At 42.0% G+C, this 16,392-nt stretch overlaps 1 protein-coding gene across 1 annotated transcript in view; it reads left to right on the top strand.

The window, feature by feature from the left end:
* mylka (myosin, light chain kinase a) overlaps window positions 1-16,392 on the top strand; it is a 157,720-nt gene that overhangs the window by 50,199 nt on the left and 91,129 nt on the right. Inside the window, exons 12-16 of the mRNA XM_041807351.1 lie at window positions 4,587-4,703; window positions 7,434-7,631; window positions 8,033-8,240; window positions 8,350-8,394; window positions 12,680-12,778. Coding sequence (XP_041663285.1) covers window positions 4,587-4,703; window positions 7,434-7,631; window positions 8,033-8,240; window positions 8,350-8,394; window positions 12,680-12,778 — 667 coding nt within the window. The remainder of the gene's footprint in view (window positions 1-4,586; window positions 4,704-7,433; window positions 7,632-8,032; window positions 8,241-8,349; window positions 8,395-12,679; window positions 12,779-16,392) is intronic.

The following is a 16,392-nucleotide window of genomic DNA, read 5'->3' as shown; positions in this document are numbered from 1 at the left end:
CTGTCCCACTACCATGTATCTCTGATAGGTGTCTAACCTCACTGTCCCACTACCATGTATCTCTGAGAGGTGTCTAACCCCACTGTCCCACTACCATGTATCTCTCAGAGGTGTCTAACCCCACTGTCCCACTACCATGTATCTCTCAGAGGTGTCTAACCCCACTGTCCCACTACCATGTATCTCTCAGAGGTGTCTAACCTCACTGTCCCACTACCATGTATCTCTGATAGGTGTCTAACCTCACTGTCCCACTACCATGTATCTCTGAGAGGTGTCTAACCTCACTGTCCCACTACCATGTATCTCTCAGAGGTGTCTAACCTCACTATCCCACTACCATGTATCTCTGAGAGGTGTCTAACCTCACTGTCCCACTACCATGTATCTCTGATAGGTGTCTAACCTCACTGTCCCACTACCATGTATCTCTGATAGGTGTCTAACCCCACTGTCCCACTACCATGTATCTCTGATAGGTGTCTAACCTCACTGTCCCACTACCATGTATCTCTGATAGGTGTCTAACCCCACTGTCCCACTACCATGTATCTCTGATAGGTGTCTAACCTCACTGTCCCACTACCATGTATCTCTGATAGGTGTCTAACCCCACTGTCCCACTACCATGTATCTCTGATAGGTGTCTAATCTCACTGTCCCACTACCATGCAGCTCTGAGAGGTGTCTAACCTCACTGTCCCACTACCATGTATCTCTCAGAGGTGTCTAACCCCACTGTCCCACTACCATGTATCTCTGATAGGTGTCTAACCTCACTGTCCCACTACCATGTATCTCTGAGAGGTGTCTTAACCTCACTGTCCCACTACCATGTATCTCTGAGAGGTGTCTTAACCTCACTGTCCCACTACCATGTATCTCTGAGAGGTGTCTTAACCTCACTGTCCCACTACCATGTATCTCTGAGAGGTGTCTTAACCTCACTGTCCCACTACCATGTATCTCTGATAGGTGTCTAACCTCACTGTCCCACTACCATGTATCTCTGAGAGGTGTCTAACCTCACTGTCCCACTACCATGTATCTCTGAGAGGTGTCTAACCTCACTGTCCCACTACCATGTATCTCTGATAGGTGTCTAAGCTCACTGTCCCACTACCATGTATCTCTGAGAGGTGTCTAACCTCACTGTCCCACTACCATGTATCTCTGAGAGGTGTCTTAACCTCACTGTCCCACTACCATGTATCTCTGAGAGGTGTCTTAACCTCACTGTCCCACTACCATGTATCTCTGATAGGTGTCTAACCTCACTGTCCCACTACCATGTATCTCTGAGAGGTGTCTAACCTCACTGTCCCACTACCATGTATCTCTGAGAGGTGTCTAACCTCACTGTCCCACTACCATGTATCTCTGATAGGTGTCTAAGCTCACTGTCCCACTACCATGTATCTCTGAGAGGTGTCTAACCTCACTGTCCCACCACCATGTATCTCTGAGAGGTGTCTTAACCTCACTGTCCCACCACCATGTATCTCTGATAGGTGTCTAACCTCACTGTCCCACTACCATGTATCTCTGAGAGGTGTCTAACCTCACTGTCCCACTACCATGTATCTCTGAGAGGTGTCTAACCTCACTGTCCCACTACCATGTATCTCTGATAGGTGTCTAACCTCACTGTCCCACTACCATGTATCTCTGATAGGTGTCTAACCTCACTGTCCCACTACCATGTATCTCTGAGAGGTGTCTAACCTCACTGTCCCACTACCATGTATCTCTGAGAGGTGTCTAACCTCACTGTCCCACTACCATGTATCTCTGATAGGTGTCTTAACCTCACTGTCCCACTACCATGTATCTCTGAGAGGTGTCTAACCTCACTGTCCCACCACCATGTATCTCTGATAGGTGTCTTAACCTCACTGTCCCACTACCATGTATCTCTCAGAGGTGTCTAACCTCACTGTCCCACTACCACGCAGCTCTCAGAGGTGTCCAACCACCAGGATGTGTTTCTGGTTTCTTCTGAAACAGTCAGTAGTCTCCATGACACGGACCAGGTGTTCACCGCTGAGAGAGAGAGTAATCAGTCTGATCCTGACTCGTCCCTTTCCTTATATGGAGCCTGGGTTTCCTTTTCTCTCTAACGTCTGTGTATACGTTTGTGTCTGAGCGCTAACATGCTAGTCTGAGTCTACTCTCCAGCTCAGTGTGGGTCTGTAAACAGGCTTTGTTCTGTGTACATATCAGACATGCCAGAGAGGGACACACAATTAATAACAGCCATGGTCAGAGAGGAGAACAGAGACAGAGATGATCAATGATGTGATTTACTGATGAACTGATCAGCTGTTTATGTGTAAACATCGACTGCCTCTTAAAGGCCACGTCCCTCTGTCCGAGAGAGAGCAGAATATTTACAGTTAAAGGTTATTAAAGGTCATTTTTCTCACTGCTTACAGATACAATATCTATTACTTCTACCTTTGATAATACTGAACGGACCAGAGCAGTGAGAGAAGAAACCTAAACCTCCTCCAGCCACCTCACCGTGCCCTCTGCCCGTCTGAGCACCATGGGGAGCAGAGCTTTCCGCCGCTCTGCTCCCCAACTTTGGAACTCACTTCCACCAGACATCCGAAACATTGATTCTCTCCCTCTCTTCAAATCCAGGCTCAAAACCCACCTGTTCAGATTAGCCTACTCTTTGTAATTACTTTGTCCTATTTTATATTGTGTTTTTTATCTATTGTTTTTATTTTATTCATTTTTATCTGTAAAGTGACCTTGAGTGTTCAGAAAGGTGCTTATAAATAAAATGTATTATTATTATTATTAAACAGTCATAGTTTGAACCCAACGCTGCTGCCAACGAGAGAGAGAGAGAGAGAGCAGCAGTGGGCGATCAACATTTACATTAAGAAGAGAGGGAGCTCCACCAGTGACAAATAAGGACCTGTGTCCACAGCTGCTGGTTTCTGTGCTGGCGGCGCCCATAGCTCTAGTTCCAGGGAGGCTCTCAGCAGCCGTTATACTATCTTATATACAACAGGCCACTGCTGCTTTCCTCTGTAGCATCCAGATCCTGGAGTATTAATGTGGATGAAGACAAAATTAGTAGTCCCCCTATGAGAGCTTCATGTTTCTAAGTAATTCTCAACTGCTGTTAAACAGAGCAAGGAATGTTAAATACAGCTTTTCCTAACATCCTAGTTTTATTTTAGATGCTAACATTATTTTACCTTGCAAAGATGATGGATTGGCCAGACTCTGTGTCTGTCACCAGGCAAATGCATCTCGCCAAGCTCTCGTTTATGGCGAACCAGAGGCTGTTTGGACCAGTCTGCGTCATCTGAGTAGAACGAGGCGGTAGCTATGGGCGGGGTTGAGTTGTACTGTGAGCTAACAGCTACTTCCTGTTTCCCGTGGTTAGCTTGGTGGAGTATAGCAGCAGTTTTATCCCAACTGGACCACATTTCTTTATATAAATAATAATAAGGAAAGATGTCCGCCCTTCTGTCAGCCTGCTTCATGAGATTGCTGGAGTTACGGGAGGAAAGTGTGGGTCTGTGTTAGGGCTGGGCAATTAATCGAAAATTAGATTAAGTCACAATATGGCCTGGGTGCGATATTTCTTTGACCATAAATCTGTCAGAATACTAGTTTAAACTTTTTTGCAGCAGAGATGTTATGCATTAAATAATTGTGCAACCACTGAAGTGCTTTTTTTTGGAAATCTACAAATAATCCTATTTTCTTTCTTTTCATACTTTTTTAAAATATGAGAATGACAAAACAACAATACGAGTCAAAATCACCACATTTAGGTGTTTCTTCAACATTGTTCAGCCCTTGTTTAGTGTAATATTGTGTTGGTTGAATTATAGAATGATTTAGTGCTTGTGTTTGTTGGAAGATACATCAGATGAAGAATTTAGGGAATGATCGCATTTCAAATCGCAATTGCAATATTGGGTTGAAAAATCACGATTGAATTATTTTCCCAGATCGTTCAGCCCTGGTCTGTATTTACCATGGGAGCTGGTCTAGCTGTTAGCTCGGCTGTAGCATTAAAATAGCAGTAGTTTAATCAGAACAGGACCACATTTCTTCAGTAAAACAAGAGCAAAGAGCCACAGTGTAAGCTCTCCTTGGTGAAGAAGAAGACGTTTTCATTCCTCACCCGACCAACAGCAGCGTTTAATCCACATCATCATCCACAGTTCCTGAACCACGGTAGCGTTTACCTGTAGATTCGTTGCGGAGCTGCACAAAAGGAAATCATCATTTAGACCCCTGGTAGTTCTAAAGGGGGCATCTTTAGACCCTGGTTGTTTTTGTTTTCTGTGTAATAATTTTGTTTCTGTGTGCAAAGTAAAATAATGTTGGCATCCAAAATAAAACTTGGATGTCTGGAAAGTAGTGTTGAAAATGATCTGACAGAAGCAGCTTAACTGCCTTTTTCTTGAACTGTGGTTGGAGGATTTAACTGGACATTAACATGCTCTTCATCTGTTTAAACTCTGAGTGTCAGACACCAGCAGCTCCAGTTTACTGAAAACCAGCCTCATACTGAACAGACGCTTTCTTCTTCATGTGTTTTTGCGCTGCAGGCTGCAGACGGCAGGCCCACGGGTCAGAGGTCACAGAGGCTCCACGTTTCGTACGCCGCCTTGCCGACCTGAAGGTGATGGACGGCAGCAGAGTGGCCATGACGGTGGAGCTGACGGGTACGACCACGCCGTGTGTGTCCAGAGCGTGTTAGCCGTGGTATTTCCTGTCAGATCTCCGGGGAGATGTAGGATGAGATGAGGACAGATTTACTCTGGACCAGTCCGGCCTCTTCATTTCCTCTCTCGCTCCGTTTCTATGTGTGTGTGGTCGGGCTGTGGCGGGTGGCGCTCTGATCTAGAAGTTTCTCTGAGTTATGAGCTGCTGCTCAGGTTCTGTAGAGGTGAACTATAGCTCAGAGCTCCATATTATGAACCCAGCTGTGTGAGTGTGTTATGTAATGATTTTCCACCCGGGTTTTTCTCCATATAAGCGGTGTGAGGATCAGGTCGGCCGTGTCTTTAAGAATGCTCTGTTATCCTGGAACAAAAAAAGATGGATTCATTTCCACCTATCAAGTTTGAAATATTAGAGGAGCGAGAGAGAGAGAGCTACTGCTGCATCTAGTGTGTTACAGTCATGGACAAAAGTATTGGCAGCCCTGGAATTTTTCCAGAAAATACACCATTTCTCCCAGAAATTGTTGCAATTACAAATGTTTTTGGTACACGCACATTTATTCCATTTATGTGCATTGGAACAACACAAAAAATCAGAAGAAAAAAGACAAAATGTACATAATTTTACACAAAACTCAAAAAATGGGCCAGACAAAATGATTGTCCCCTTTTAAAACTGTGGGTAAATCATTTTATTTCCAGCATGTGATGCTCATTTAAACTCACCTGTGGCAGTAACAGGTGCTGCAATCTAGAAATCACACCTGAAGCCAGTTAGAATGTCTAAAAGTTGACTCAGCCTTTGTGTTGTGTGTCTGTGTGTGTCACACCAAGCATGGAGGAGAGAAAGAAGAGCCCAGAACTGTCTGAGGACTTAAGAAGCAAAATAGTGGAAAATATGAACAATCTCAAGGTTAAAGACCATCTCCAGAGATCTAGAAATTCCTTTGTCCACTGTGTGTAATATAATCAAGAAGTTTATAACCATGGAGCTGTGGCTGATCTCCCTGGACGTGGATGGAAGAGAAAAACTGGTCTATGGCAGGAGACCCAGGAGAACCCCACTGCTGACAAAGAGACATAAAAAAGCCAGACTGGAGTTTGCAAAAATGTACCTGAGTAAGCCTCAATCCTTCTGGGAGAACATTTAGTGGACAGATGAGACTAAGGTAGAGCTTTTTGGAAAAGCACGTCATTCTACTGTTTACAGAAAACAGAATGAGGCCTACAAAGAAAAGAACACAGTACCTACAGTCAAACATGGAGGAGCTTCAAGGATGTTCTGGGGTTATTTTGCTGCCTCTGGCACTGGGTGCCTTGACTGTGTGCAAGGAATCATGAAATCTGGAGACTATCAAAAGATTTTGGGCCGCAGTGTAGGGCCTAGTGTCAGAAAGCTGGGTCAGGGTCAAAGGTCATGGGTGTTCCAGCAGGACAGTGACCCCTAACATACCTCAGAAAGCACCAAGAAATGGTTGGAGACAAAGCTGGAGAGTTCTGAAGTGGCCAGCAATGAGTCCAGATCTAAATCCCATTGAACACCTATGGAGAGATCTCAGAACTGCTGTTGAAGAAGCACCCTTCAAATCTGAGAGACCTGGAGCAGTTTGGAGAAGAAGAGTGGTCCAAAATTCCAGCTGAGAGGAGTAAGAAGCTTGATGATGGTTAGAGGAAGACAGTGGTTTCAGTTATTTTTTTCCAAGGGTGTGCAAACAAATATTAAGATGAGGGTGCCAATAATTTTGTCCAGTCCATTTTTTGAGTTTTGTGTAAAATTATGTCAATTTTGGCTTTTTATTGGGATTTTTTGTGTTGTTCCAATGCATATAAAGGAAATAAACACATGTATACCAAAAACATTTGTCGTTGCAACAATTTCTGTGAGAGATGGTGTATTTTCTGGAAAAATTCCAGGGCTGCCAATACTTTTGTCCATTGACTGTAGATGCACTTTTAATACCTAATCTTTCTACAGTTAACCCAGGCTCAAGCTATTAACCTCTTTTTCTAACTGTTCAGTAATTTCCTAAATGACTGTTTCTAAAGGTGTACTACGTTATACACCATTAGAAAGCTCTGATTTTCAGGATTCTCACCACGTCATCCACTCCAGGATAAAACCACCACAGCAGACACAGTTAATGCATCTATCAGACTGCAGACAAACAATAATAAAAGTAGCCCAGCTCACCGTTTGAAGCTCTCCTCTTTGCTCCTGATCACAATATTCCATCAAATCCCAAAACATCCCCACAATCTAGATCTAGTCAGATATTTAGTCCAAAACAGGATTATATCCAGAAAGATCCATGAACTGGTGTTTGATCATTTCTAATTGTTAGCAATGTTTGCCAGTCCACTGGGTTTAAGTCCACCCTGCAAAACCAGATTGAATGAATGTTCAGCTTCAGTGTCAGATCAGCACCCAGCACTACGCCCTACCAGTACCTGAGGGATGGGAGGTTGATGGAAAGCTACTACATAAAACACCCAGTTGGTTGAAAATGTAAATCTAAATGTGACACTTCTAATCTGTTGTGGTCATGTTGAGTACGATCGAAACGTTCAGCATTAAAGCATCATATAGGCGATGATGTAGGGCGTCAGACGGACTCCGTTGTCCTCACTTCCTCTCTTAATGTGAGGAGTAAACACTAATCTTTGATGGTTAATAACCTGATCATTAATGTATTGATTAATGCGTATTGATACCATGGTCCTGGTCCTCAGGTCACCCCCCTCCAGACGTTGTGTGGCTCCATGACGGACAGGAAGTGACAGAGTCTGAGGACTTCCACCTCCTTAGAGAGCAGAACCGCTGCACTTTGCTGATCCAGGAGGTTTTCCCCGAGGATAACGGGGTCTACAGCTGTCAGGCCTGGAACCAGTATGGAGAGGACGCCACTCAGTGCCAGCTCACTGTGGAAGGTAAGCGACAACCCAAGAAGCTAAATGCTAACGCCAGTATGTTAAAAACCTCTCTGTGATGATGCTAACATGCTGATGTTAGAGTTTATACCCACTGTTCCTGTTCTGGCAGTGTCCATTTTAACCTAAAACAGCGTAGTCCAGCGTATTCAGCACCCCACTTCCTCTCTATCTGGCGCTCACAGCACGCTTAGTTTAAAGAAGGTCGACTTTCCGAACAGCGCCGCACTAATCACTGTCACTTTCTGCTCATGGACCAATCAGAATCAAGAAGGGCCAGGGATTGTGAAATCTGCTTTCATGAAAAGAATGTTTAACGAGGTGTTAAAGGACATGTGATGACTTCTTCAGTGTCACCGTCGTTTCATGGTTATTTTCATTGCGGTGATTCTTTCTCTCAGAGCCTCAGGACGGCGTCCAGCCCTGGTTCATCACTAAACCCAAACCTGTGAGTGCCGTAGTTGGTCAGCATGTCCTCCTGTCCTGTGCCATTGCCGGGGACCCGTTCCCTCAGTACACCTGGACCAGAGCAGAACTGAGCCGACCTTTGACCTCTGGAGGAGACTACGAGCTGCTGCAGAAAGAGGACGTGGTGTCTCTGCTGATCAGGTGAATATTCACACCAGTTCATCTCTGATACACCTGAACATCCATAGATCTAGTTAAATCTTGATCCAGGTGAAGCCTGATTAAACTGTTTCATCCTCGTCTTCCTCAGGAGAGTGAGGAAGCATCACGCTGGAGAATACCTGATCACTCTGAGGTGAGACAGCAACACACTGTGGGCTTTTACTGTGTCAACATCAGGCTGAAAAATATAGGAAAGACAGAACTGTGATAGCTTCTTCCTCTGAAAACATGCCAGCTATGGCAGACTAATCAGCATCAATGGAGGGAAAAAGCCCCAAACATCAACAGCTTCACAGTCATTCCATCCTTGCCTTTAAAAGTGATGTTGTACTTTAAAGCTTTTTAAACATTCCAACCTTTCTGTTGAAGTTGATGTTCTCCATTAAAGCTTCTGAAACAATTAATCCATGCCATTAATGATGATGTTGTACATGAAAGCATCAAAAACATTCCACCCTTGCCTCTAAAATGATGTACTTTAAAGCGTTAAAAAATATTCCTTCATAACCTTTTACAGATTATGTCCTTTAAAGCCTCTTCACATTCAAACCTTTCCTTAAAAATGATGTTGTCCCTTAAAGCTTCCAAATTATTCCTTCCCTGTCCCTAAAGATAAAAATGTCCTTTAAAGCTTTTAAAACATTCCATCCTTGACTTTAAAGATGTTGTCTATTAAAGCTTTTAAAACATTCCATCCTTGACTTAAAAGATGATGTTGTACTTTAAAGCCTTTAAAACATTCCATCCTTGACTTTAAAGATGTTGTCTATTATAGCTTTTAAAACATTCCATCCTTGACTTTTAAGACGTTGTCTATTAAAGCTTTTAAAACATTCCATCCTTGACTTTAAAAATGATGTTGTCTAATATAGCTTTTAAAACATTCCATCCTTGACTTAACAGACGTTGTCTATTAAAGCTTCTAAAACATTCTATCCTTGACTTTAAAAATGATGTTGTCTATTAAAGCTTTTAAAACATTCCATTCTTGACTTTAAAGACGTTGTCTGTTAAAGCTTTTAAAGCGTTCCATCCTTGACTTAAAAGATGTCCTCTATTAAAGCTTCTAAAGCATTCCATCCTTGACTTAAAAGACGTTGTCTATTAAAGCTTCTAAAACATTCCATCCTTGACTTAAAAGATGTCCTCTATTAAAGCTTCTAAAGCATTCCATCCTTGACTTAAAAGATGTCATCTATTAAAGCTTAAAGCATTCCATCCTTGACGTAAAAGATGTTGTCTATTGACGCTTCTAAAGCATTCCATCCTTGACTTAAAAGATGTCATCTATTAAAGCTTCTAAAGCATTCCATCCTTGACTTCAAAGATGTCCTCTATTAAAGCTTCTAAAGCATTCCATCCTTGACTTAAAAGATGTCATCTATTAAAGCTTCTAAAGCATTCCATCCTTGACTTAAAAGATGTCATCTATTAAAGCTTCTAAAGCATTCCATCCTTGACGTAAAAGATGTTGTCTATTGACGCTTCTAAAGCATTCCATCCTTGACTTAAAAGACGTTGTCTATTAAAGCTTTTAAAACATTCCATCCTTGACTTTAAAGATGTTGTCTATTATAGCTTTTAAAACATTCCATCCTTGACTTAAAAGATGATGTTGTACTTTAAAGCTTTTAAAACATTCCATCCTTGACTTTAATGATGTTGTCTATTAAAGCTTTTAAAACATTCCATCCTTGACTTTTAAGATGTTGTCTATTAAAGCTTTTAAAACATTCCATCCTTGACTTTAAAAATGATGTTGTCTAATATAGCTTTTAAAACATTCCATCCTTGACTTAACAGACGTTGTCAATTAAAGCTTCTAAAACATTCTATCCTTGACTTTAAAAATGATGTTGTCTATTAAAGCTTTTAAAACATTCCATTCTTGACTTTAAAGACGTTGTCTGTTAAAGCTTTTAAAGCGTTCCATCCTTGACTTTAAAAATGATGTTGTCTATTAAAGCTTCTAAAGCATTCCATCCTTGACTTAAAAGATGTTGTCTATTAAAGCTTCTAAAGCATTCCATCCTTGACTTAAAAGATGTTGTCTATTAAAGCTTCTAAAGCATTCCATCCTTGACTTAAAAGATGTCATCTATTAAAGCTTAAAGCATTCCATCCTTGACGTAAAAGATGTTGTCTATTGACGCTTCTAAAGCATTCCATCCTTGACTTAAAAGATGTCATCTATTAAAGCTTCTAAAGCATTCCATCCTTGACTTAAAAGATGTCATCTATTAAAGCTTCTAAAGCATTCCATCCTTGACTTTTGCATACATGCCAGTCGAGGCCCCCAGTTGTCCTCCCAGTCTAACCAGTACCGCCCTAGGTTTATTTACTAAATGATGTATCAGCATGTTCTTTAAAATCATGTGTATGAAAGTATGATGGAGAAAAGCCGTTAAAGAGGCACTGCTAGCCTCTCAGCTGGGGGCTAACTGGTCTCATTCATTCTCTCCAGCATGTAGGGACACCCGGCCACGGTCAGAGAGCCTCAGGAATGATGGATGGGCTGTTGTTAGAGGAGGGGCAGAGAGTTCTGGTGTCAGGTCAGCACTGTAGACTTGTTGATGAGCATGGATGAACGGACTAAAGTGGCATCGGCTGGAAACTGAACTCCTAAAAAAGCATCATTAATGCCTTTATTTGAATGCTCTTATCATGATATTGATTTAGCTGAGATCAACCATTGTAACATAAAACAACAAAAAGCATAAAATGACTAAAATAATCCTCTGATGTTCAGTTTGGAGATTAAAGTCAAAAAGAAACATCCCCCTCCCCCGCTCATAAATCCATCTATAATCTGTCCATCCCCCTCCCTGTTTACTGTACACTACTGTCCTACACCACTTCAAACCCCTGTTCAGACTGTTTCAATGTTTGGTTCCATGATTCAACCACTAAAGTAATCAGAGAAGCTGACTCCATGAGATTTAAATGATTCAGTCTGTTATTTTAATGATCATTAACATCTAAATGAACCAAAGCTTTAAAAACAACTACATCTTCTTCAGATAGGTGAGGATGATCTGCTGAAAACTGCAGTCAAACTCCTGCAAACTATTGAAACTGGACAAATAAGTTAGTGTCACAAAGTGTCAGAGTGTATTTATGATGTCTGCAGTCACATGATCCTGATCACATGTGAATGTCTGCTGGGTGTCAGGAGGAATGAATGTGAACAGAGGACAGTTTGAACTTTACAGCTCTACATGGACCTGAACGCTGCAGTTATCATCAGAACATTTCTACATCCTAGAGTACCATCCCTACACTTACCAAAGCAGTGATTGTACCACACTTCATCTGATTTACCTGGAGAGGAGGAGATCCAGATCGCTAATACTCAGTCCTGCAGACCTCCTAGTCTGGTCTATCCAGATGAAGGGAGACCAGAGTCTAGAGGAGTCTAGTCCTGAGCTAAGAGGCTAGCTGAGCCTTTTAACATCTAAAAATCCTGATTTAGTCCCAAACATGCTTTAATATAAACGCTGATGTTCGATCAGCAGAATAAACCTTGTGGGCTGAGAGATCGAGGAATGATGAGCCATTTATGAACGAGCTGTTCTACTAAACGACTCTTTGATGTGAGCCACTGTAGCTAGATCCTGTTTGAGTACCAGTTTCCTTTCCTCCATCCTCTGTCCTTATTTAATCCACATTTACAAAGAAAAACTGGTACTGGATGAAGAACCAGCTCTACTGAGCTGAGCCACATGATCTGGATCTGTGAAAACAGACGGATTTCCTGTCACAGTGAGAGAGACTGGACAGACATCAGCTGACATGGGTAAAGATTTTAAAACCCTTCTAGTGTGTGACTGACTGCACTAGAGTTTACCCTGCCAGGTTGAACACAGATTTCAACTCTGGATTCATATTTTACAGATTATTTTGGGGCATTTTTGCTGTTATGGGTCAGCTAAAGGAAGACAGGAAATATGGGGAGAGAGAATGGGGGAGACAAGCACCAACATGCAGCCAGACCAGGACTCTATCCTGAGTGTTGAGGACTACAGCCTTTGCGTATGGGCACCCTGGATTAGTATTTACAACCAGGACTCACTGTAGGGTTTGGTTGCTGTGACTGGATGAGGATGACTGAGGATGACTGACCTGCTGCAGCTGGAATTAGGTTTTTGTTCTTGTAATTTAGAGCAGCCTTCCTCTGACATTTGAGCCTCTTCTCATGAAGGTAGTTTAACATTTTCATTTCTGTAGCATGTTGAAAATCACTAGTCCTTTTCAGCCGGTTATCGTCTCGTCTTCATCATGGAAAAAGGTTGTTGACCAACATTTTCCCCACGTCTTTGTGAACAAAATTAACTTGGTTTAAACGAGTTTTTAAATGAAAGCAGACATTTGTTTACACAGCTGAATAAATAATAAATGTGGTTTTCTGTATTTGTTAGGAACACGGTGGGGGAGTGCAGCGCTGTGGCCAGTCTGTCAGTCACTGACGGAGAGACGGACAGGACGAGGGAACGAGGACGACCTGGAGACGACTACAGGTGATAGATGAGATTCATAGACGTCATCTTAAAGGCTGTTCCAGATTTTTAGTCTTTGTTGACAATCTTTGGTGAGAGCATGTCGATCACATGACTAAAAACAGAGAATAGTTTCAGAGCTACTTTTTTCCATTGAACTGTTGGCGTCTCGTCACCTCACTGCCTCCGTGATTAGCTGTAGTGTTACCACATTTAGTCCATATCCACAGGTTTCTAGAGGACTAGCAGAAATATGGATGAAATAAACAGAATACATGTCAGGCTGAGTCAGTCCACATGCATATCAAATATACTGTAGAGTATAAATGAGCCATGAATGACTGTTTAACCTCTTTTATTGGCTTATTTCCAGTCTCTAAGCGTTAAAGATCCACATAAACCTTTACAAACACTGATGAAATGAATTTCCTGCCCACAGATATTATTTAAAGATTATTTTTCCACCTTTATTGGACAGGAAACAGAAGGCTTTGACATGCAACCATGAGTTCTTCCTTTTCCACCCACAGTCGCCGTCTTTAGTTTCTATTCTCCTTCATTACTGACCTTCAGCTTCTTATATTCCTCCTTCTACTCTCCTCCATCTGTCCATCTCTCTCCTACATCCACAGATTCAGTAAAGCTTCTCTAATCCATCCATTAAACCCACCAATCAGAGCCTCCCTAGCTCCCAGCTGTTCATGTACATGTGTATGTTTTTCAGACTGAATATTCTTCATGTAAATGTGAGAGTCTGCAGCTGTGAACCTTTGAACGTATCACTGAATGTGACAAACCAATCAGAGCATGGCACAGTGAACATGCCGGGAAAACCAGTATTATACTGATGTTAGTGGGAGCAGAAGAGGAGTGAGTTCCTCTGTTTATGTCTCTGTTATCCTGCTCTGGGTCTATGCCCATATAAGGACAGGGCAGGCACTTGTGATGTAACGTGGACATTTTGGGTTGAGGTCTCTTTCCTCCTCCTCTCTCAGTTTGATTGTGACGAGCTAGATTCATGAGAGAAAAACAGATGAAACAGACACAATTAAAGACACGGGCAGACTCTAGAGGCTAAAATATGGAGAGAGTTTCCACGGACTGGACTCTCCTGGTGTCAGCTTTAATCACAGTGGTGTTTACATACGGAGAATTAGTCATATCCCCGTATACATGAGTGTGCTTACAGGAATTAGGGTATCATTGTTTGGATCAGATTCTATTTGTATTAAGGATCCACGGATGCATGGGTACTGATACTGCATGCATGCTCAGCTTAGAGAAACATGGATCTGTTTTTATGGTCAAACAAGAGAAAATGTCAGCATACCGAGCCTTACTGCAGGAGAAGTGAAGAAAAAAACTTTGGAATTGGTATTTGCAGTCAGCTCTAAACTAATTTTAAACACCCTAATTTCTAAAGCTGCTGCATCTCTTTGAAAACTTCATACCCAGTTTCAAAACGGGGATCAGTGTTAATTTTGTTGACTAAAACTATGACTAAAAGTGTTCGTTGTTGCCTTTTTTTCCATGACAAACAGATCTGTGATGACTAAAACTGACAAAAACTAAGTTTAGTTTTCGCCAAGATGACTAAAAGTAGACAAAAATGTAATGTAGTTTTTATGTAGTTTTTATTTTTATAACATTCAAAACCCTCTGTTCCTCCATTGTGGGTAAATCTGTCAAAAAACAATACATCGGTATCTATTCTGCCTCTCAGCTGTAGAAAGCAGGGACCCCAGGTTTGGTAGAGAACACACTACCATGATTTGGTAGATTGAGACCAGATTTAGGCCGGCCACACACTAGACGATTTTTTAAACTGAAACGATTTTAAAACCGTGAGAGACAACAGACTTCAGGACAGTTTCCAAAGATTTTTCATCTTTAATCGTCTGAACACACACACTAGACGACCCAGCCAGACTGTCAGGTCACTGGAGACCACACACATGCAGACCTGCCTACGACCTCGCCTGATCACATGACTTCAGAAAACAAAAAAAAAACCCACGGATGTTTGTCGATACCATCTTGCTGTCTCTCCACAACAGGCTATCCTGGCATTCCTTACAGGTGCAGCAAAGATCATAAAACAAGGGAAAGACTCAGGATGAAATCCTGGCTGGAATAAAGGTACCGTTGTATTTATGGTTGTGAGCGCTGAAAGTACGTCTGATTTGTCTAGTGACGCTACCCGCTGATCTCACTGGTTGTTGTGGGTACTCCGTCAGCAGCACTACGACCTAGAAATGTAAATATCCACCATGTTTGATATTTACTATTCAGGGTCTGGGAGGCTACGATGTGATTTGGAGCAGTAAATGAATCATGTTGACACCACACACATGCAGACTACTCAGACTAATAATCGTTTGCGACGAGGCTCCAGTCGGTATCATCGGGGGAGGCAAATCTTGGCTAAAATTGGGCTTAAAATCCTGTAGTGTGTGGCCGGCCTTAGGCAAGGGTATAAATGCTTGGACTAAAAGTAAAGACTAAAATGTGAGGACTTTTATGGACTAAAACTAGACTAAAATGTTGTGAGTCTTTGTCGACTAAAACTAAAAAGGATAGAAATTACTAAAATGGGACTAAAACTAAAAGACATTTCATTTGAAGACTCAAACTGAGACTGAAATTAAAAATAGCTGCTAAAATTAACACCTACGGAGATAAGCCCAAACCCCAGTTTTGAAAAACAGGATTTTTCTAGGAAAGCAAACAGGATCCTGTCATGGTTGCCCCTAACTCCTGTTTCTGTTTGACAGCCACCACCAACCTGTGCAGGTGCAACCTTAGCCAAGTGATGTATCAGCAAAACAAACAAGAACCCGGCCAACAGTTGTTGTCTGCAGAGTCTCTCCATCTCAGCTGCTGAAGCTTGGAGCTCCTTCAGAGTAGTCATAGGTGTCTTGGTGTCCTCTCTCACTAGTCTCCTTCTTGCACGCCCACTCAGTTTGTGAGGATGGTCTGATCTAGGCAGATTTACACATGTGACATATTCCTTCATTTCTTCATGATGGATTTAACTGAACTCTGAGGGATGAAATGTTTCTGTCTCCATCCTCTGACTTTTCAATAACCTTTTCTCTGAGTTACTTGGGAGTGTTCTTTTGTCTTCATGGTGTAATGGTTGCCATGAATACTGATGAACCAATGACTGGACCTTCCAGACACAGGTGTGAGACACATTCACTGACCTCAGCTGATCCCCGTTTCACTTTAGAGGGGCTGAATTTTTATGCGATCACTTATTTGACATGTTTTTGTATAACTGGCATTACTCTGTAGAAATCTGTTTCCTCTTTGACATTAAAGAGGGTTTTGTTATTTTTTTGTGTCCAAAAAGCCAAATTATATTTACCACGATTGAGTTATAAAGTTATTATGAATTTTGAATACCTTCCATAGACGCTGTATTCCCAAATGTTCATAATGAAAATGATTTCAGAGATTGTCAGATCTGTTGATGGGCGTTTGGAGCTGTTGGACTCTCTCTCTCTCTCTCTCTCTCTCATCCCCTCGCTCGCCCCCTCCCCCAGCTGTTGGGAGGCGGATCCTGCTGTTACGGGGGCTTTAACCAGCTCTGTTTATTATCCCGACTCTCACTCCGTCTGTCTGTGTTCGTT

The sequence above is a fragment of the Cheilinus undulatus genome, linkage group 15, assembly GCF_018320785.1.
Source record: "Cheilinus undulatus linkage group 15, ASM1832078v1, whole genome shotgun sequence".
NCBI classification, from domain to species: domain Eukaryota; kingdom Metazoa; phylum Chordata; class Actinopteri; order Labriformes; family Labridae; genus Cheilinus; species Cheilinus undulatus.
This window is presented reverse-complemented; position numbering and strand designations above follow the sequence as displayed.